Source organism: Amblyomma mixtum, chromosome 6, assembly GCF_055824585.1.
Source record: "Amblyomma mixtum isolate Tamu chromosome 6, ASM5582458v1, whole genome shotgun sequence".
Lineage (NCBI taxonomy): Eukaryota > Metazoa > Arthropoda > Arachnida > Ixodida > Ixodidae > Amblyomma > Amblyomma mixtum.
In genome coordinates this window covers 49,872,513-49,894,115 of record NC_143017.1, presented here as the reverse complement: position 1 = coordinate 49,894,115, position 21,603 = coordinate 49,872,513, and the positions used below count along the sequence as shown (strand labels likewise).

Genomic DNA, 21,603 nt, shown 5'->3' with positions numbered 1-21,603 from the left:
CGAATACTAAAAATATAATATTCGAATTATATTCGAAAATTTCGAATATTCGCACACCCCTAGTATCATGCAGAGAAGAAAACATGCAAATAAAATGAAGTATCAATAGTCCTTTAAAGCTTTCTAAAAATGCAACCTACAAGTTCCGCAAAAGTGCACTTTTGGTAGACTGGCACGCAAAGCTAGGGCCATGCAGCCCCACAGACTTCTATGATGCACTGCGTAAATGATGCTCCAGAGTGATCTTACCGGTGATGAAAGAGATGCGTCAGAGACTTCAAGCACATCACTAGTTGAACTGCCTGGTGTCCCCGGGTTTCTGCACATTAAAAAAAAAAAAAATGTGTGCAGCATCAGTCAGAAAAAGACGTAAGGGAGTGAATACATTCAGCAAAGAATATGGAAGAATGCTTGCATGCTTACAAGACATGTTGCAGTAACACTAGCAATTCACTTTGTGATTGCATGGAGCTCTGGCTCACACTTGTGCATTGCTTCTTATTCAGACACGACATAACATCCGCTACAGGAAAAGGTACCGTTGGGCCAATGAGAGTTCAATTAAAGCACAGAACGGCTATCGAACTCTCAACAGCACTGGTATTCAGCACAGACCAACAATCCGATAATACTATGGACACGCCATAAAAAACACATAGCCAGACCGAGCTTGTCACTGTCACGCAGGTTAATAAGACAGGTGACAAAAAATCCAAAGCCAGCTGCATCCAGAAAACACTAAATGAACTGAAAGGGAAAAGAAATGAATTTGACAGTCTTGACGCTGCAACAACAAGCCCTGAAAAAGTGTTAAAAGCCTAAAATTCTTAGCAAGAGAGTTCTGAATAGTGCACCACTAAACTCAAAGACAGGCCACATTTTCGATGACCTCAAGTTTCATGGCATTCCAGACTGCACTGAACCATGTAAACAGTCTATACCCCACATAAAGAAAAGACTAATCTTCCATGGCACAGCTGACTCAGAGCACAGCTAAACACTACTAACACTAAGCCTTCAATGAATCGACTTCACAGAAAGCTTCACCACAAGGGATTACGATAAGGGGCGGTAGTCATCGCAGTTCTTATTAGGCCCCGCCGTGGTGGCTCAGAGGTTATGGCGCTCGGCTGCTGACCCGAAAGACGCGGGTTTGATCCCGGCCGCAGCGGTGAAATTTCGACGAAGGCAAAATTCTAGAGGCCCGTGTGCTGTGCGATGTCAGTGCACGTTAAAGAACCCCAGGTGGTCGAAATTTCCGGAGCCCTCTACTATGGCGTCCCACATAGCCTGAGTCGCTTCGGGACGTTAAACCCCGATAAACCAAACCAAACCAAGCAGTTCTTAATAGATGCCACATGGCAGCTATGCTTAACAGGAGGTGGTTACCAAGAGATGAAATGCGGGAAAACTGCCTCACTCTGGGTGGACACCTTAACTACGCTGTTAGAGAAGGGTTGAAAGTGGTGAAGAGGAGGCTGCCAAGGAAGTGCAGGTGTGCACACAAAGCACAGCCTAGGCCTGAGCGAGCAGGTACAATCAATTGTGCTTTGGACCCGCCAACACATGGGACTGTGCTCTGAAGCACGAATTTGAAAGGCAAGATACAGGCCAAGGTAGGTTTATTCAGAGGTATCAATAAATTTATAATGAAATAAAATTCCAATTTAACAAATGATACCTGGCACCTTGTTCTCTGATCTCAAAGCTGGAAAGTAGTACGTCTAATATCATTACAGTACGGTATGGTATGAGGGATTTAATATCCAAAAGCTGTACATGAGCTATGGGAGGTGCTGTAAAAGAGGGCTCCGGATTAATTTCAACCCCTTGGGGATTCTTTAATGTGCACTGACATTGCACAGCATAAGCGTGTCTTTTTTTTCGCTTCGCCTCTGGCCACGACCGTGCATGCAGACGCATCTTGGAGACGAGGAGACACCAAAATCGAGTGGTGACAGTGGTAGATTCGTCTCTACAAGAAACGACCAGCATGTCTATGTGAGACTGCACAGCTGCAGAAGCCGAGGAGTAGCTGTTGCTTTAGCCAAGGCGGAGGGCTAGAACCGGGTGGTCGCTAACAATACTCACGGACTCTCAAACAGCCTGCCGAAATTACATGAATGGCAGGACAGGTCGTCATGCACTCCGTATACTCCTCGCAGCAAGCGACAGAATTTAAAACCACGAAGAAGAAAACCACAAGAGCACACACAAAATTGTGTGGGTACCGGGTCACACGGGGGTGGCAGGGAACCAAGAGGCCGACAGGATAGCTCGAGGATACATTATTTTCCGAGCACCCGATGAGACCACGGAACTCGCGCCAGCACCCAGGGAATACTCGGCCATACTAGAAAACTATAGAGGCAGAAGAATGCGATATCCCCCATCGCACAAATCTCTCAGCAGAGAAGAAGCTGTCACTTGGAGACCACTACAGAAAGGCTCTTTCCCAAATCTACATATACTAACCACTACAGAAAGGCTCTTTCCCAAATCTACATATACTAAACAAAATGCCCCCTACAATATACGTGGACAAATGCCCCTGGTGCGGCGATAAACCTACTCTATATCACATCACATGGGCCTGCCAAAACATAGACGTGGTCCCCAAAATACAAAACCCGAGTGCGGAGCAGTGGGAGACTCTGCTGTCTAGCGACCGCTGTGAAGACCAACAAGGTCTGGTGCAGCGAGCTCAACGGGCGGCAGTGGCCAGTGGAGCCCTGGACTGAGGGCAACCGACCACTGATTAGAGGTGGACGACTTCGACAGAGAAGGCTCCTGGGGATAGAACCAAGGAGAGAACGTCCCGGAAGATGCCCCCAAACCGCAGAAAAAAGCACTAGAGTAAAATAAAGTTTTCCCTTCCTTCCTTCCTTTGCACTTCGCCTCTATCGAAACACAGCTGCCACTGCTGGCATTCAATCTTCCGTTCTTGGGCTCAGCAACCAAACGCCATTGCCACTAAGTCGTCACAACGGGTTTGATATATCCATTTCCAAACTCACCATCTTTCGAAATATTACACACCCAGTGCACTCAGAAAAATACCAAAATGCGAATCCTTCTGTTATAAGCCACAATGTGGCCAGAGTGGGTACCTCTGCCAAGGGTGTCTCAAGCTTAAGAGCAGCAGCAAATCATTGATCAGGGTTCGTAGCAGTTTTAGAGGAAAAAATTCAAGGGTTTTCAAGGACTTTAAAGGCCCTGGCATAGCAATTTCAAGGACCCAAAGCAATGTTTAGTTGCTTGGACAGAAAATAAATTCAAGAACAAAATCATTCATTCTATTGAAAAAGAAAAAAATAGGCATACACTGCCTTGAAGTGCACACTGGTTAAGATTAACAAGCATGTACTTGAAGTTTTTCAGCGATTGCACAATAAATTGCTTGAACCTCCTGAATCTTTTCTTTTGCAGTTTTTCTAAGACTGTCTGATTTCACAATATATGTGATGTCATTAGCCGCCTCAGCTTTTCCGGCATAACTGCCTGCAGCTGCCAACAAGTCCGCAACAGTTTTTGTAGCGTGAGCTACACTGGCCGTGGAGGAGCAGTTTCGCGTGAGCGTGGATGAGCCAAGCTGCGCATGCGCAAGGAGCGAGTGACAACACAGCTGCGCAGCTGGTGCGCCGGAGCCGACAAGAAGAAGGAGAGGATGATGAGGAACGACAGCCAGGCTACAGCCATGGAGAAGGAAAGCAAAGCCGCTGCTGAGCAGCGCAGAAGAGCGGAAAAGTTGAATTCGCCGGATCCCGAAGTGGTAGCCTGGCAGTTAGCGGTTAACCAGAGGAAGAATGAACAGGCTAAGGGCCAAGCGCGCAGCGGAGACGCCAGAGCAACGAGAGGAACACTTAGCAAAGTGACGTCGCCAGGAGGCTGAGCGGCGTGCTGCACAATCAGGGCATGGTCTGGGCTAGAGAGCGGACACAAGCAATACACGCGACTACAGCAACATCTTTCTCTCCGACTACAGTGGCTAACGCGAGATTGGATTGACTTGGATTAGGACTTGCCAGATGTGGCCAGACGTTTACTCGAATGCGCTAAGCCTAGTCCAGCGCAAAATTCAAGGACTTTCCACCACCTTTACAAGATTCAAGGGTTTTCAGGGCCTTGAATATGGAGCTTTAGAAATCCAAGGGTTTTCAAGGGTTTTCAAGGACCGCTACAAACCCTGTTGATGACTGAGAACACCACACGCAGCATTAAACTGCTAAAGGACTAAAAACATGTTAGCAGAGGCTGCGCACATGCACGGTGAGCATTGTTAAATCAGAGCCTTTCTCCACTCTTTTTCCTCGGTTAGGAACTAGATTCTTTCAGAGCCACATCTCTAGTAAGATGAGCTACAGATTACAGAGTACTCCTTATGAATTAGAGATAGAGGTTTATGAGCACATTTCGAAGTGCAAAATAATTTTCATGAAGCCTCTTTCTGAAGTTATTTCAGCTGACAGTAATTTGCTTCAGTGCTTAGTTCACAAAATTGCTCATGAATCCTATAACTCGATAATCAACAAATTCTGTCACCAAGATGTCTGCTGAGATAAGAGTTTAGCTGAATACTTTGAATACTATACCTTCCCCATGTCTCACGCACTACAACCCTCAGTCATGACATGACATCTGAACCATGACATCTATACTCCGTTTCATACACCAGGTGCAATGCTGTCAAAGCTAGTGCTCTTGTCTGTGCTGCCTATATGCACAATCAAAAAGCAGTGCATCCCTGGTGGGCGAAAAAGAATAAATGCTTTGTCTTCCGGTTTACTGAATGATACAATTGTCATCAGCTTGATCTATATGTGCACTCTTATTGCTGATGACAAGCTGTCATTTTCCCGCACCTTAGACTACTCGACTGAAAACAAGCACAGCATAACATCATCATCATCAGCCTGACTACGCCCACTGCAGGGCAAAGGCCTCTCCCATGTCTCTCCAATTAACCCTGTCCTTCGCCAGTTGCGGCCACCTTATTCCTGCAAATTTCTTAATCTCATCCGTCCACCAAACTTTCTGCCGTCCCCTGCTACGTTTGCTTTCTCTTGGAATCCACTCCATTACCCTTAAGGACCAGCGGTTATCCTGCCTTCGCATTACATGCCCTGCCCAAGCCCATTTCTTCCTCTTGATTTCAACTAGGATGTCATTAACCCGCGTTTTTTCCCTCACCTACTCCGCCCTCTTTCGATCTCTTAACGTTACACCTATCATTTTCCTTTCCATAGCTCGCTGCGTTGTCCTTAACTTAAGCTGAACCCACTTCATTAGCCTCCACGTTTCTGCCCCATAGGTGAGTACCGGCAAGATGCACCTGTTGTATACTTTTCTCTTGAGGGGTATTGGTAAACTGCCATTCATGGTCTGAGAGAACCTGCCATATGCGCTCCACCCCATTCTTATTCTTCTGGTTATTTCCCTCTCATGATCTGGATCTGCGGTCACTACCTGCCCTAAATAGACATATTCTCTTACTACTTCCAGCACCATCTCCAGATCTCCCTTTATTTTCTCAAGCGGATTACTTCCCTTCCTTTCACAGCGTAGCACTTGACGTACAAAACTGAGTATGGAAAGATATTAAATTTTGTGCAAACATGGCTGCAGGGCCAACTCACTGGTCAGGCATGGCGGTGCTTGCAGCGGGAGGAACGGGAGGGAAGCTGTCCCCGTTGCCCTGTGGCGAGTAGTTGCTGGTGCTGCTGGGCCGCTGCTGCAGAGGCTGGGGTGGGGACACAGATGTCGGTGGCAGCGATGGGATGCCAGTGGCCGTTGGCTTGCTGGGGGCAGCGGTGGTACTGGCACCAGCACCAGCAGCCACAGCCACAGCAGCAGCAGCAGCAGCAGCATGCAACAACCCAGTGGGTGTTGTGGGGGTCGGTGGTGCTTGAGCCCCGACTGGTACAGCCGCCGGACCCTGGGTCCCAATGACAGCCACCGCAGGAGGACTGGTGGCCCCGCTGTTGCTGTTGCTGCTGGTGCCCAGGGGAGGGCTGGCGGGGGCAAACGCTGGCTCCGAGATGCACTGCGGTGGGAGGGGAACCACACATGGAAGAACGCGCGAAGCCTGGACATGCCAGCGAATGGGCTCTCATTATCCATTCACCCCAGAGCCCACAATCACCGTCCCCTCACAAAGGCCCACAGCAGGACAGAGGCTCCTTCCATATCCCTGCAGTTAACCCCGTCCTGTATCAGCTGCAGCCACCTTATCCCTGCAAAGCCTCTGCATCTCATCCACCCGCTAAAGTAAACGCTTTCTTTCTCTTGGAGTCAACTCCATTACTCAGGGGACTATCTTCTCTTTGCATTATGTGACCTGTCCATGTCCATTTCTTCTTCTTGAATTCAGCCAAGATATCACTAATTCACGTTTGTTTCCTGACCCACTCTAGTCTCTTCCTGTTCTTTGACACTACCCTTACCATATTCCTTGTCAAAATGGCTGATCCGCACTGAAATGTTTCATGCAGCAAGCTTAGCAAGTATTATGTACCTCTGTGAAGACTGTGCAGTCATACGATGGTTGATGTTTTTCCTGCAGAGAGAGAGAGAGAACGAAAAATGAGACAGAAAAGAAAACAACGTAATGAGTAACCTTCGTTTCCCTTCCTCCCCCCCCCCCCCCCCCCCCACAGTCTATCCAAAGTAGAGCCAGCGCATATTAAGTAAGGCACCACAGCCTGCATTTGATAAAAACTCATTCACCATCCTCAGCACTTATCGCAGTCGTCCCACACCAACTTCACTGCATTAGAACACCATATCCAGACAAAACTGCATCATTTCACACCTCACCAATCCAAGTGCTCGTTCACCCTGATGCCACTGTAATTAATGGGCACCTTGACACGTACTGCCACAGTGGAATGAAACAAAAAGGAATACAACAAGACAGAAAAATGCACGCTTAGCATCATTGCTGGATTCTGCAGGGTCACACTGAAGGATGAATTTTATAGACGTAAGGGCATCTACAGCCAAAGAATGCCATGGCACCTTATCTTACGTGGCAGAAGTAAAGTCCCAAGTCATGCTAGGTTACAGAATGACTATCAGTCATGTGTCATGACTTACATAAATCATAGTATGTTACATTCCATCATTCATGACTACACGTTTGCTTACATGTGTTGTGACATTGCACACCGGCATACTGCGTCATCTGAACTTCATGCCATGGACAGCGACGGACGCTGGCTTTTGTGCTAATGGAATATACTGTAAAAACCCGCATATAATACGGAGCCACATATAATACAAGGTGCAATTTGGGGATAGCAAGAAAAAAAAAAAAAATTTCATCCGCGTATAATGCGAGTAAGGAAGGGCAGTCAGCTCGAAGGTGTACTGGAAGTCGCGGAAGTCGAACGCCCACCAATTATTTGTGTATGCGGTGCGCCGAATATGACGCGTGCAGCGTAAGTGGCAGGCAGAGAGGCGCTGCGCTCGTACCCACTCACGTCCTGCACCGCGAGTAAGTGCAGACCGGCTCCGGCATACGCACTGGTGCGCACACTTCGGAAGCGTCTGTCGGAACTTTGGTGATCGTCATCACCTGGCGTACCGGTACCGTCGAGCACTTTAGATATCCCACATTTCCTGAAATAACAACCGGCAAGCTTCTCGGAAATACTGGCCCAAGCGCCTGCGATCCGAATGAACAGCGTGGTTGAAGAGGCCAGTGTACAGTGGCAGTAACTGCAGGCTCTGCCTACCTCATACAGAAAATGTAGCAGCGCTTGACGTGATGCCGATGCTTTTGCGGTCCGAATGTCATGCGAGGTGCGATCATCCTAGACGTCCCCACGTCAGGTCAGCGCAGTGAAGTGGCATCCAAACCGAAACTAGTGACCTATGCCACTGTTAGATAGCGCCTCCTCTCGCTGAAAGCCTGGTGGTCATGGCGCTCATAGGCGCTCGAGGATCTTGAAGAGTGGGTTCGTGCACTCGCTTCGCTCAGCGAGCAGGTGCGAAATGCTCTGACGGGAGCGCGCACCAGAACGGCCTCTCAGTGCCGCTTCCGTGTGAGCCAAGTATAGCGTGAAGTGGCGCAACGAGCGGGCATCGCAAAACCTGCTGGTCTCACACGGATTTTGACTGAAAACTGTTTGGGTCCGCATATAATGCAGGTGGAAATTTGACATGCTAAAATTTGCAAAAAAAAAAACCTCGTATTATACGTGGGTTTTTACAGTATACAACGCTTTCACATTAAAACTAAAATCTCACACATCGCACTCCACCCACCTGCTCGGCAAGGGGCCTCTTGACCATCTTCTCGCGATCGGTCTTGTGCTTCCTGTCTGCACCTTTAGGCTGCAAAGGAACACAGCACAAAGCTTAGGCAGCAGAAATGACAATGATTAGGCAGCAGAAATGACAATGACATAGTGCTCTTAACGCTGACAGCAATTTTAATGGGCACCACGGCCTTCACCACAGCCAAAGCACTGACAGCATATCACTTCATCTGACCTTCCCTTCACCATTCAAGCCAGTCCCACTTCTTTTTTAGTACTGTGGCCCAATGATGGGAACCTCTGCTGTGGTCCAAGACAATAACCACATACCACATGACTATAACACTGACTGAAATGAATGCACCTGTGGCACCTAGTGATGGTAAATAGAAGTATAAATAGCGGCCAAAGCACTGACAGCATATCACTTCATCTGACCTTTCCTTCACCATTCAAGCCAGTCCCACTTCTTTTTTAGTACTGTGGCCCAATGATGGGAACCTCTGCTGTGGCCCAAGACGATAACCACATACCACATGACTATAACACTGACTGAAATGAATGTACCTGTGGCACCTAGTGATGGTAAATAGAAGTATCGATAGCGGCTCGCTTTGTCGTAATGACTGCAATATGAACCTTTGGGCACCGCAATGAATGTGCTTCTGGCCATCAGGTGGCACTCAAATCACTCCCCAAGGGAAGCCCCTGTATCTTTGGAAAAGTACTGGAAAAGTACCTCTCTTGTACCACTTCCTTCTTCCTTCACTTTTCGGCCACCAAACTGATAATGGTGCCCTCAGGTGCTCCTGGTGAAGCTTTCACAATGGACGTCCAGCACATAAAGGCATGATAATGACAAAATGCTTTGCGCTGCTCTAAAAGTTTCTTCAAATGGTTTTACTGTGCATGGCAATGGTGCCCAGTGAATGATTTTACAAGAGCCCGTACCAAAAAAAGGACCTATGGATAGGCATCCTTGGCACATAGTACACTGCATAATTCAACAGTGGTCGTGTTCATTTGCCTGTGCTTTCTTTTAAGTGATCAAGTCTCTTGGGTCAGATATGTCTGTCAGTTACAAAGTATAGCGGACTCTTATAATATAAACTTACTCCGAACTTCCGCTTTAAACTAGAACTAACTTTTTAGTTTAGTCAACATCAAGTGTACAGAAAGCCTCCCCTTAATTCGAACTTTGTATTGACTTCACAGTTCAGATTAAAATTACAAAAGCCTAATGCACTAAAGCCCTTGCCGCTTGCATGCGGCCAATCAGATTCGCATGAATCACCACCTGTGAGTCTGACTGGGTGTGACACCCATGTGAAGCAGTGGGTGAGAAAGAAGAGCACAGCTCAAGAGATGATGCCGGGACAGAGAAGAGTTTCTCTTGCAGTATGGTCCATGACCCAACATGGAATGACAACAGTGGAGGGCACAGCAGGTGCCATGGAGCTTAAAAAGCAACAGCTGCCCTACATGTAGATCTCACGCCCCGCAGATGCATCGGCATCGCATGTAGACCGGCTCCCCCAAATTGCGATGGCCACTTTTGTAGAAAGCCGACACAGCTTCAATAAGTGTGACAAAGCTCGAATGCATACTCTTTTATTTTCATGTAATGGCCTTGTGTGTTTGAAAAATACATGATGTTGAAAGCTGCCGCGATGGCTCAGTGGTTATGGTGCTTGGCTGCTTACCCGAAAGACGCGGGTTCGATCCCGGCCGCGGAGGTCGAATTTTCGATGGAGGCGAAATTCCAGAGGTCCGTGTGCCGTGCAATGTCAGTGCACATTAAAGAACCCCAGGTGGTTGAAATTTCCAGAGCCCTTCACTACGGTGTCCCTCATAGCCTGAGTCGCTTTGGGACGTTAAATCCCATAAACCAAACCAAACATCATTTTGAAAATGGCTGATGTGCCGTCCAACCTTTTATGTGTGCCAGAAGTATACAAAATATTAACTTCAAAATTATTCGAAGAAAACCACTATTCACCCAGGCCAACAGGAAACTATTGCTCAAGTGTCCCAAGCCCATTTCCTTGCCTTTGAAGGCAAACACCCCAAAATTCAGTTATTCAGGAAATAATTTCCAAAACAAACCTTTACCCTATAAATGTAGGCCGACCCTATAAATGTAGGCTTGCCCTATAAATGTAAGCTGACCCTATAAATGCAGGCTGACCCTATAAATGTAGGCTGACACTACAAATGTAGGCTTAACCTATAAATGTAGGTCGACCCTATAAATGCAGGCCGACCCTATAAATGCAGGCCAACCCTATAAAAGTAGGCTGACCCTATAAATGTAGGCTTACCCTATAAATGTAAGCTGACCCTATAAATGCAGGCCGACCATATAAATGCAGGCTGACCCTATAAATGTAGGCTGACACTATAAATGTAGGCTTAACCTATAAATGTAGGTCGACCCTATAAATGCAGGCCGACCCTATAAATGCAGGCCGACCCTATAAATGCAGGCCAACCCTATAAAAGTAGGCTGACCCTATAAATGTAGGCTTACCCTATAAATGCGGGCTGACCCAACACCTCCTGTCTGCTCAGCAATAGCCTGCCATGGTACACATGGTGCAGAGCCATTTCTCTCACCTTGAACACCTTGACCTGGCAGGATGCAGAGTGCAGCTTCTGTGGTGGCCCAGGCTCCCCGTGAGAGTACGTCTCGATGACGATGCGGAAGGGCACCCCTTTCTCACCCCCGTGCTTCTTGGGAGTGAACTCGGTGCTGATGCAGTTCAGCTGGATGGAAGAAGCGGTGCCAAACAGTGCAGCATAAGAGCAATGGCTATCGCAAGAAACTACCCAAGTGTGCTCAATGCCATTTACGTCCTTGTCACTGGGTGCTGTGATAATGTAGTCGAAAACGGGGGTCCTCAACCTTTCTAGCCTCAGGGAACCCATAAAGAATTCCAGGGAAACCAAGCGTTCAACGAATGCCAGTTTCCAAGTTTAATGGGACTAAAGTAAAAGCTAACATAAAAGCTACATCGCATTTTTGACATTATTTTTTGCGGGGGGTGTGAGGCATTTTTTAAATAGACCTTCAGATAACTGAAGCATTTTTTTCTGGTCCCTTAAACTCCGAATTAATGAAGCTTTACTAGCCATCATGTTATCTCGGGTTGCCAGTAATGAGCCATTTTATGGATTTCTTTTTGCATGACCACACTACAGGGCTGATAACGTTATGCTATTTAATTAAAAAGTATACATTTCTGTGCACATCATATTTTTTTTTATATCCAGTTTTTATATCCAGTCCAGTTTTGTTTATTTCAATTGTAAAGACCATGCACTATTTTGAAAAAAAAAAAAATATGGCCAACAGCATTTGCCTGTTTCATTTTCTGGAATATTTTTTTCATACTAAACATATATTTGATATTCAATTCGATATTCGCAGCCATTTTATCCTCATATTTTAATTAGATTCATATTCCAAAATTTAAATAAAAATATGTGCACCCCTAATTATTGCTGAAAATTCTTTGCCCCTGTACCACCTTTACAAATGAAAGCATGTGCTGATGAAGTGTAAAAGAATTAGACAAGCAAAAAGTAAGAAAGCGCTGTACTGTGCACAGCTCAAGAAAGAGCAGCTTCAGCATTTATGACATTCTTGTAATGTTCAGAAGACGTGCCTCTGAACTAACTTTTGTACCCAAGGCAAGGAATGTACTTACCCGTATGAAGACCCCTGTCTCTTTGGTCGGATCCCAAAGGAACTCGCAGAAGTGGACCTTGTTTGGTGTGTTGACCACATCGTAGACACCGTACGACAAGGGCACATCTGGAAAGGCACAAGGCAACAAGTGCAGCCTTAAAGGGTCCCTGAAACGGTTTGCACCGAGGGTAAGAACAACGAGAGACTGATCGTACATACTAAATCACTCACCATCGCTTCACAAAAATTTTCTATCTAGCTTACGTAGCACCAGAAATACTGGCTTAGATTGAAAAGGACCCTCTTCCTTTTCCCTCTCAACTCAGTGAGCCAAAAAAAAAAATTATGCTTACAGGCTAGGACTAAGCTCTGCCCAGAAACATGTCACCCGCCCACCGTACAGAGCGCCACCATTGCCAGCCAGTTGTGCACCCCACCTCCTTCACCTGCTTCGTCTATGAAAGTCATTGCAGTCATTGGCAAGCCAATGACAACCCTTCACGACTGAAGACACGCAGGCCCCATGACGTCGTGTGGCAAGATTCGAAGAAAGACAGGTACCGGATGTCGGCGCACAGGTGTGGGAGTGAAATTTTGAAAAAATTATTTCCAAATTTACCAGCTCGCTTTTGAGGACTTGAACGCGGCATGAATGCTCAGCGGTCTTTACTCTACATAATGCAAGCATTTTATAGCCACTCTCAAAACTATTTCCCGGGCTCTTTAGAGCAAAACAAGCATTACACACTTATTCCCACAGCTAAATACCGCCAGAGGACTTTGCAGAGGTGCACTGCCTTCGAAGACCCCCCCATAAGAAAGTTGCTGGCTGCACTTCTGCCACTTTGCTACCATAACCATGAAAACAAAGCTAAGAGACCACAATGCAGTGGCAACTAAAGCAAACATCAATAGTTTATAACTATTTGATAACGAGCGGTCACTTGCAAACAACAGTGCAACTGCTACTGCGAAGATATACGGCAATGAGCTGGCCCATCAGCTCGCCCGCGACACACTTTTCCGGGCACCGTTGATCCCCAAGCCCTCGGAGGACGGTGGGAGACTCACCCTTCGCCGCACCATAAAAGAGGTCTACCTCGAGCTCCGCCTCGACAAACGCCTTTACCCTCCCCCTCATCCATCACTCACGATGCCGGAGGATCGCCTTCTTCGGCACATCCAGATGAATGCAGTCATCACCCCGTCCCGCCTCTTCCTCTATCGCTATCGATCGGACCCTTCCTGTCCCAACTGCCCCTGTATCTATGCGGACCTGGCCCATTGCCTCTTCTATTGCCCAGCTGCTCAGCGGTCGGGTTCCTTCCCCCCACCCTCTCTATCCATCACCACCTGGCTCGACTGGCTTGGCGCTGAAGGGGAAGAAGAACAGCGGCTTCTGGTCGCCCAGGCGGTCGACATGCTCGGCTTGTAAATTGTGGTCGATTAAAAGTCTTGTACTACTACTACTACTACTACTACTACTACTACTACTACCTTGCAGCCAAAAAGTTTCCGCATTCTTTTCCCACTTGAAAGGTAAGATCACAGTTGGACGCATTCTATGAAAACGACGTACAACCACAGATAAATAAGTAAATGCACAAGTTAACGTTGAACTAACATGGTTGGGCCTATTTTTACCCAGGGATCACACAGCGGATTCTTTCTACGCACTGCAAGGATCAAAGCCACAAGGCATGCTTGTTCCATGCTAATTCCGTTCGTTCCATAGAAAAGACACAGTCAGCAAAAGTGCATTTCAAAGTGCTGGAATTTCCTATCTGCCAAGTGCTGTGTGCTACAAGAACCAGGTACTCCACATGTAAATCCTCCAGAACAGACAAGTTTTGCAGGCACCAAACATTCTCATTCTCAATTGATCCCGGCCGCGGCGGCTAGAATTTCTTTGGAGGGGAAATTCTAGAGGCCCGTGTCCTGTGCGATGTCAGTGCACGTTAAGAACCCCAGGTGGTTGAAATTTCCGGAGCCCTCCACTACGGCGTCTCTCATAGCCTTAGTTGCTTTGGGACGTTAAACCCCATAAACCAACCAACCATTCTCAATCACTATAATCTATAACATATGTTCATCAAAATTGCTACCAAGAACAGGAATAAGTACAAATTCTCTCACATTTTAGGTGCCCTTAGTAGCATTTCAAGGAGTCACAGCAGTATGTTTTATTCCTTGCCCCTACTGCTCGTACTCAACTTTATTCTGACAGAGCATATATTGAACATGTCTTCATGCACGAAGAAATGAGCTAATACAGCACAACTTTTGTTACACCAGAACAGCAGAAGCACAGCCTTTTTTGCAGTCAAGAAGCGTTCAGTGTTGACCACTAAAGGCTGCAACAAACAATTAAAGACGTCACACAAACGGAAACTTAAATATGCAACTTTAACTGCACATGATTGACATAAAGCAGTTTAGTTTCAATTTCAATAGACAAGAAGACAGGACAATTCCTAGCAAACTATTCCACACAGCACATGATCCACCAAGTCAGTGGTGGGTTTCTGATGAAGCAATTACAGTTGAACCCCTTTATAAGGGACGCGCACCAGGGAGCAGTTTGTGTCTCTTATATGAGAGGTCTCTTATAAGCAGGGTACCATGTTTTCATTTTGTAACCAGCCCGTATTTCGTATGTATGCACCCTGCGGCTAAAGAATGCAAAAAAAGAAGTCCATAGCAAGTAACGAAAGCTTTATTACATCATTTTCAAGAGCACTTACTTGGTGGGCCTCTACACACTTCATGACCACACCCCACAGCTTTCTCAGATTCTTTTGTTGCTGAAATAATTGTCAATGTTGGTCTGCTTGAGAGCTGTATTCACACTGTTCTTCAGTACTGCTTGTTCCAGCTTGGAAACTAACGTATAGTGCGGAATATAGGTCGAGGTTTTTTCAGAAAAATATTACCAAAAGGTCACCCCTCGACTTATATACCGGCCTTCGGCTCAAACTGAATAGTCGTCTGGCAACGTGTGAGCCGCGGACATTTTGGCATCCACATCGTTATCGCTTCCGTGTGGACGATTCTTTTCTTCCTCTTTGTCAACCGACGCGGCTAAACGTTGACAGCGGTAATCGTTCCTGGCGTTGTAACGTATTAATTTCATGACAGCCCGCAAAATGAGTACTAAATGTCTAAAAAGCTAAATGTCTGTTACAAGCGAGATTGAGAACCAAAATTCAAGGATAACTTGTCCTTTACAACCGGTTGTCTTCTATATCCGCTGTCTGTTACAAAAGAGGTCCGATTAAGGACACATATGGGCCAGCCAAGCTTGTGGGTGCATAGTGTCTCTTATACCCGACTGTCTGTTACATCCGTGTCTCTTATGACGGGGTTCAACTGTATTACAACTGGTAACAACCTAAGCACAGCTGTAGTCGTGAATCATAAAGGTTTCACACATATTGGATTTTTCTCTGTTGTCTCACAGCTGCAATCAAGCGAATGCCAATTGCAACTGCCCTTGCACTAATTATGTGACGTGCCTTCATGAACTGGTCGTCCGTAGAGCCATTAATTAAGCTGTATGCAAGCTGCCTAGTGGCGTCCCCTTATCAAGTACCCGATGGGATCCTTACCAGCCTCGAGTATCCTCTCTCCTGGTCTCTGCCGCGTCCACTGATTGATCTGTTCTTTCTCCATGTACTGCAGTCGGCGTTCTTGGAAGCCGATTCGAATGGTGCTCTGCAATGAAAAAAAATGAAAATGAAACCAAATTTGCTACTCCTGTTACAAATCCAGTTTACAGTTTGTGCAGCAAACTAACCCGCATCTTCAACCTTATGTTACCCAACACAACAGAGAGAGGAGGCTATTTTGTCACCGCTCCGGGCAAGGTAAAATCTTCCACAAAAAATATCAACGATAAGAACACAGTTCATATGAATTTCAGGATGATACAAATTCACGAAATTCCCCAGCCAGAGTTGAATGTGTGCAATGTGTAGAATTTGGGATGTTCTGAACTCCCTCCCACACCCCTACGGATGATATGAATGCACAAGCCATGAACACTCTCAAGCACTAATCGCTGCCTGTACATTGCCGGCGCCATGGTTGCTAGTAGTGCAGTAAGCACGACAAGCAGTGAGCGCCCATATATTGCTGATGCCACAATCACCAGTCGCGCCGTACATACTGCGAGTGGTGAGCAGTGGATGTGTGCCCATAAAAAAATCCTGTCAGCCGAGAACCGATCTGCAAGAATGCTTTTCCCATCTTTCTGCATACAGATTTTGCTTGTTTTGGATGATACTAATTTTTTCGCGACCCTGTCAGATTCATATCATCAAGACTCTACTGAACTTGTTAAGTGGCACAAACTAAGCACTGAGAAAAGCCGTGAAAGTAGAAGCAGCTAAAAATCACAAATATGATACAAATTGAATTCATCAGCCACTGAGCCTCACCAGTAAACGTGCATGCATAACAGTGATCATCACATAACGTCGTTAACATAAATGTAAATTGAATAATTCTGGCAAAGTGAACTTTGTAAGTGCCTTCCGCCTACTGACTCCAAAGAACGAACAACAAAAAATGCCGGGTGGAAACTGATGATTTCGCTTTTTATGCCTTGACTCACCTTCAACATTTTCCCCCTCATTTCGGTGAGATCGCCAAGTTTCTTGAGCTTGATCTCGTATGACTGGCCTGTTGAGAAACATCAGAGACCCACGATTATCAGATGCAAGCTCGAATCAGGGCTGCAGTAAGTTCGTGAAACCTCTCCAGCACTACTTGTGTTACAGTGAGTTGGTCATGCTGTGCTGAGGCTGGTGACGGCAGTCGTGAAACAATGGCAAGTCGAACTTGAGCACAAGGTGTTCACTCAGCAAACTGGTGTATGCAAAACAAATTGCACAAATTGGTGGCAGTGGAAGTGATACACACTAGATTACAGCAGGTCATAACTGATGACACTTCGGGATGCTGCCGAGTAATGGTAGCAATGCATGCACTGAGTTATTGTCCTGAGGCACACTTTGCTATGGCATATTTAGGCCTAGCATGAGTGGCTGAAGGACATCTTTAGTTACGGTCCGTTAGAAAACTTTCACACGCAAATTTTATCGGTCAATTCTCTCAGGCACTCGGTTTTTGCCAGGACTCCACCTTTGCTGAAACATGACTATACTCCGTTTCATACATAGCAGTCAACGCTGCCAAGCTAGTGGGCCTGTTCACGCAGGATAAGTTCATGCCCAAAAAGTAGTCTGCCATACAACCAAACCAAAAAGAACACAGGCATATTTCGTTGTGACAGATCTTCAATGCTGTGACTGGCAGCCTCCTAGACTTCGTTTTACCTCCTGCCACATATTCGTCGTGCGACTCATCGAGACTTTCAAAAAGCAATTAGCTGCGGTGGTAATATGCAGCTGGCAGGGTGAATTGCTGTTGCTCCATCCGAGTCTATGCAGTACTTCATACTCAGTGAAAACTATAGTAAAGCCAGAGAGCCCGAACTGTGAGCACCCCACAGCTTCGACTGTGATTTTCAGTGCTACCACTTCGCTTTATACCGCTCCTAGTTCTCATTCGAACACTCACTGGGGCTTCGAGAAGAGCGAATGATACGTGGCGAAGTAATATGGTTTTGCGGACAAACTACTTTTGCAGCCTCCACAGCATTGCATGCTACGTATGAAATGGAGTATATAGTGATCACTTAAGCAGCAGGCAAGGTGACTTTACACATAGGTGCGTGCCAAGTTTTCACAGAAGAAACAATCCATGCCACCAGGAATTAATCCTAACTAGCATTAGGCAAATTTATTGCCTAACAAATAGCCGGGGACACACAGGTGCCATGTAAAAGAAAAACTATCAGGGGTGGATCGCTGGGCCACTCTTGAGAAAGGGGGGAGTCCCATTTTTACCGAGCATTTCTTTAGCTTTCTCTCTTCCGTAAAAAAAGGGACCCATGTGGCTTCAAGCAGAATTTATAATTTCAAGGGATGCAATCGCACCCTTTACGCTCAAAATCCCATGGGCAGCAGTTACGGCGGCTGACATGTTCTGCTGAGTTGGATTTTGACAGTGGACAGTGGAGGTTGACAGTGGAAGTAACTGCACAATGCAAGCGCCTGTGTGCTTTGAGGCAAAAGCTTTGCAACTATGCAGACTTCGTTAAGTAAGCTCACACGCTCTTAAGCATGAAATGCTTTCAGCTCTCATTCTTGGCAGGCTGAGGAGAACATCATCCCAACATGACACCAAACATAAAGTTGAACTCCGCCCAACTTTCTGTCAGAACGGCATGCAGCTAGGGGGCTTGCAAATGGAGCCAGCATACTGTGTGCAAACCAAGCAGCAATAATACGGAGAAGGCCATGACACAGCAAGAAAACCCCATTCCACATAGCTGCCATCAAACCAAAATTTCCGCATGCTGCTGTGTATGCTTGGAGTATGCTTGTGTTGTTTGGCACCCCCGAATGTTAAATTTAACTGACATGCTTGAACGTATTCAGAACTTTGCCGCTCGGTTTGTCTCAGGTAATTACGATTTTAACAGCAGTGTTACTAACATTAAACTAACACTGGGATGGGAGCTGCTATGGAAATGCCATACAAACTCTTGGTTAGTCAAATGTTTAGGGGAATCCCCCAAACTCTTGGTTAGAAATGTATAAAATCTTTCACCAAAAAATAAAAATAGATAAAGATAATTATTTGCTTCCACCGCATTTCAGGTCAGACAGACTTGACCACAGATGGAAGATTAAAGAAATTAAATGCAAAGCTAACACTTATCAAAATGCATTTTTTCCACCTACCATTCATGACTGGAATCGCCTACCCCATGAAATTGTTGAGTGGCATTCTGAATCCATGTTCTACGTGTTGCTATCGGATGTATGAGTGCACAGTTGGCTTCTTTTTTTTGTACTTTCTTGTCATGCCTAGTTGTATTTTTTTTCTTCCTTTTTTTTTCTGGCCTATTCTTCTGTTATGTATCCTCACCCCCCCCCCTCCCTGCAGTAATGCCTACGGGCGCTGCAGGTATTTCCAATAAATAAATAAATATATATATAAACGGATGGCATCCTGACACGCACCCTGGTTGAGGTAGGTCATGGTCTCCTCGTGCAGCTTGGTGGCGATGGAGGTGGCTGCCCCCAGGAAGTACTGGAAACCCCCCGTCGACACGTTCCCCGCCAGTTCCCCGCCGGGACCCAGGCGTGGCAGCGGCAGGGACAGGGGCCCCGTGGGCTGGTACACGGCCATGCGCAGGTCGGGCGCCGACGAGCTGTGCCGGCAACGGCTGCGACCGCCAGCAAACGCCACTACCATCATTTGTCGGCCAGGCTGCGTTCCCAGTGGACAAAGGCCTCTCCAAATGACCTCCACACAGCCCTGTCCTGCTGATGGCCAATAAATAACTCACAACCGAACTTCTCGTCTTCTGCTGCGACCACCAGCAAATGTCACTACCATCATTTGCCGGCCAGGCTATGTTCCAAGTGAAGGCCTCTCCAAATGACCTCTATACAGCCCTGTCCTGCTAATGCCCAATAAATAACTAACAACCGAACTTCTCGTCTTGTGCTGCTTCAGTTTCAGCAGCCAAGTGGCAGTTAGGACGTGAAATCTGGCTTCAGGCCATGTGAAAAAAAAACTGACATAAGTTGCTCCTTCATGATTTTACTTTAACTCACAATGTCACCCTGCCCCAAGAACCGGAACACAGCACCACAGTTCTTTCATGCTTTGTGTGACCTGAGGTCAATTTTCATGCCCTAGCCATGATTCAGCTCCCGATTCAGCTGTCGCAATTAGGACAACATGAGAGAAGAAAATTTAATTATAAACTACTTGCTAGGCACAGGCAAATTACACGTAGCAACTGCAGTTCACCAATGTCGACAGCATTATTCCAAAGCAAGAACACACAACCAAAATTTGGTTTTTGCACCCCTTTAAGTTCATTTTCGGTGAAATAACTAAAGACGTTACAGTAGCAAAACCCTGCTATACTGCATATTTTTTTTTGTCTACAGTAAAGGCATCTTTAATAAAGACCTGGTTATTGTAAACAGCGTCTGGCCATGGGGACGTACTTCCCGCCAAATGATAACATCGCGGCGGATACCCCAGAAAATAAAATGGTGCTCTTTCAGATGGCTTAACCATCAAGCTCGTGAGCGGCGAGGAGAAAACTTTTCGACAGCCATCGGGCCGTGAGGCAAAGCTCAGGCGCGCACGGGGCTAAGTAAAGCTGGATATGAATGTAGAAAGAAGGAGTCGCTGAGAAAAAGAGCCAGTGAAGTGCAGTGAGGAGTAGGGAAGGGAAGAAATGGGCGAATGTTCACACCACAGGGCAGCTGAGGCAAGAGGTAGAGGCGCGGCGACACTACGTGGGCGAATTTTCCCAATTTGACTGTGTCGAGCGTGTTTCTTAACTATTGCCTCTTAAATGAAACTGACGCCGCGGAGGACGACGCAGTTTTCGCGCAAAGCTTTGGTTTTCAAATGGAATCAAACTTGCGTTACATTAGCCGCTTTGTATTCGTGCAAATGCAATACTTCTACAAAACGTAAACGAAATCGAATATGTGATAGCTTAAAATGAGATAACAGCAGGATGGAAGGTATTTTTGAGTGTTTCTTTCATAAACCAACATTACGCGCTTAAAAAGTAGCCACTTAATAACCAGACAGCATTCTCGGTGCCATGCCATCAGCAACAACTGATATAATAAAGACAATGATAGAGTAAACATTTCTGCTGGCCCGAGTGACTTCAATACAGAGGGGTCTCACTGTAGTTGGCGGGTTAAAGAGGGAGCGCTTCCTCCTTCGCACCAATGGCAACACATCAGAGCGGGGGTGAGGGCAGACACCACAAACCTTGGGCTGGTGTCTTCGGCAGGTTCCCGGGAGGTGCTGACGCAGAAGCGCTTGATGGCACCGCTGACATCGTCGTCGGTGCTCAGGGGCAGGCGGTTTTTCTTGCCGTGCACTATCGACCGAGCTTCAGAGGCGTGTCCCAGGCTGCTGCTGCCACCATCACTGCAGGTGCTGCGCAAAAACAGATGGAGGTGAGGAAGAGCAGCCCCTCAAGTTCACTACGAAGCGGAAGAACGGAGAAGTCGGGAAGCTGGAACGCATTCATGCTTTACAAAGTGCATGAACAACAAAAGAGCAGTGATGACGACAAGGGCGCACTCTGACAACCGAAGTTTCACACCAAGAATATGGACACAATTCACACATGAACTGCCACGACAAAGCCAAGCAAGGAAAGAAAATGCAAATAGCCGAACCTTGATAATATGAACTATAATGGGACTGAATATTCGAATTCCGCAAAGTATGAATCAGGGGAAGGCCACCCAGTCTTCCTTTTTCATATACGAGTAGTGGGACCCCAAACATCAGTGAGAATTAGCTGGAAGTTCAAACTGACGAGATTCCACTCGACAAAAACACAGATCACAGGCGTGAATGCAACGGGCAGTAGCATACATGGATGACAGTGCCACAGAGCCCTCGCTTAATTCAAACTACACCATGCACTCGGATCAGAAAAGCGCCTGCTATCTCACAGGTGTGTTCTTCAATCGGTTTCATGAGAATGTATGTTCTCGTAAGAACATGTATATGAACAGAAAA

At 46.5% G+C, this 21,603-nt stretch overlaps 1 protein-coding gene across 3 annotated transcripts in view; it reads right to left on the bottom strand.

Moving 5' to 3' along the window:
- The window catches only part of gem (transcription factor CP2 like gemini), a 57,008-nt gene that overhangs the window by 23,355 nt on the left and 12,050 nt on the right, over window positions 1–21,603 (bottom strand). For all 3 annotated transcript variants that reach the window (XM_089547870.1, XM_089547871.1, XM_089547874.1), the window contains 10 exons: window positions 20,839–21,009; window positions 19,047–19,252; window positions 16,568–16,635; window positions 15,561–15,666; window positions 11,972–12,078; window positions 10,878–11,027; window positions 8,269–8,337; window positions 6,515–6,556; window positions 5,637–6,043; window positions 250–319 (listed from right to left, as the gene is read on the bottom strand). In XM_089547870.1, the coding sequence (XP_089403996.1) occupies window positions 250–319; window positions 5,637–6,043; window positions 6,515–6,556; window positions 8,269–8,337; window positions 10,878–11,027; window positions 11,972–12,078; window positions 15,561–15,666; window positions 16,568–16,635; window positions 19,047–19,252; window positions 20,839–21,009 (1,396 nt within the window). The remainder of the gene's footprint in view (window positions 1–249; window positions 320–5,636; window positions 6,044–6,514; window positions 6,557–8,268; window positions 8,338–10,877; window positions 11,028–11,971; window positions 12,079–15,560; window positions 15,667–16,567; window positions 16,636–19,046; window positions 19,253–20,838; window positions 21,010–21,603) is intronic.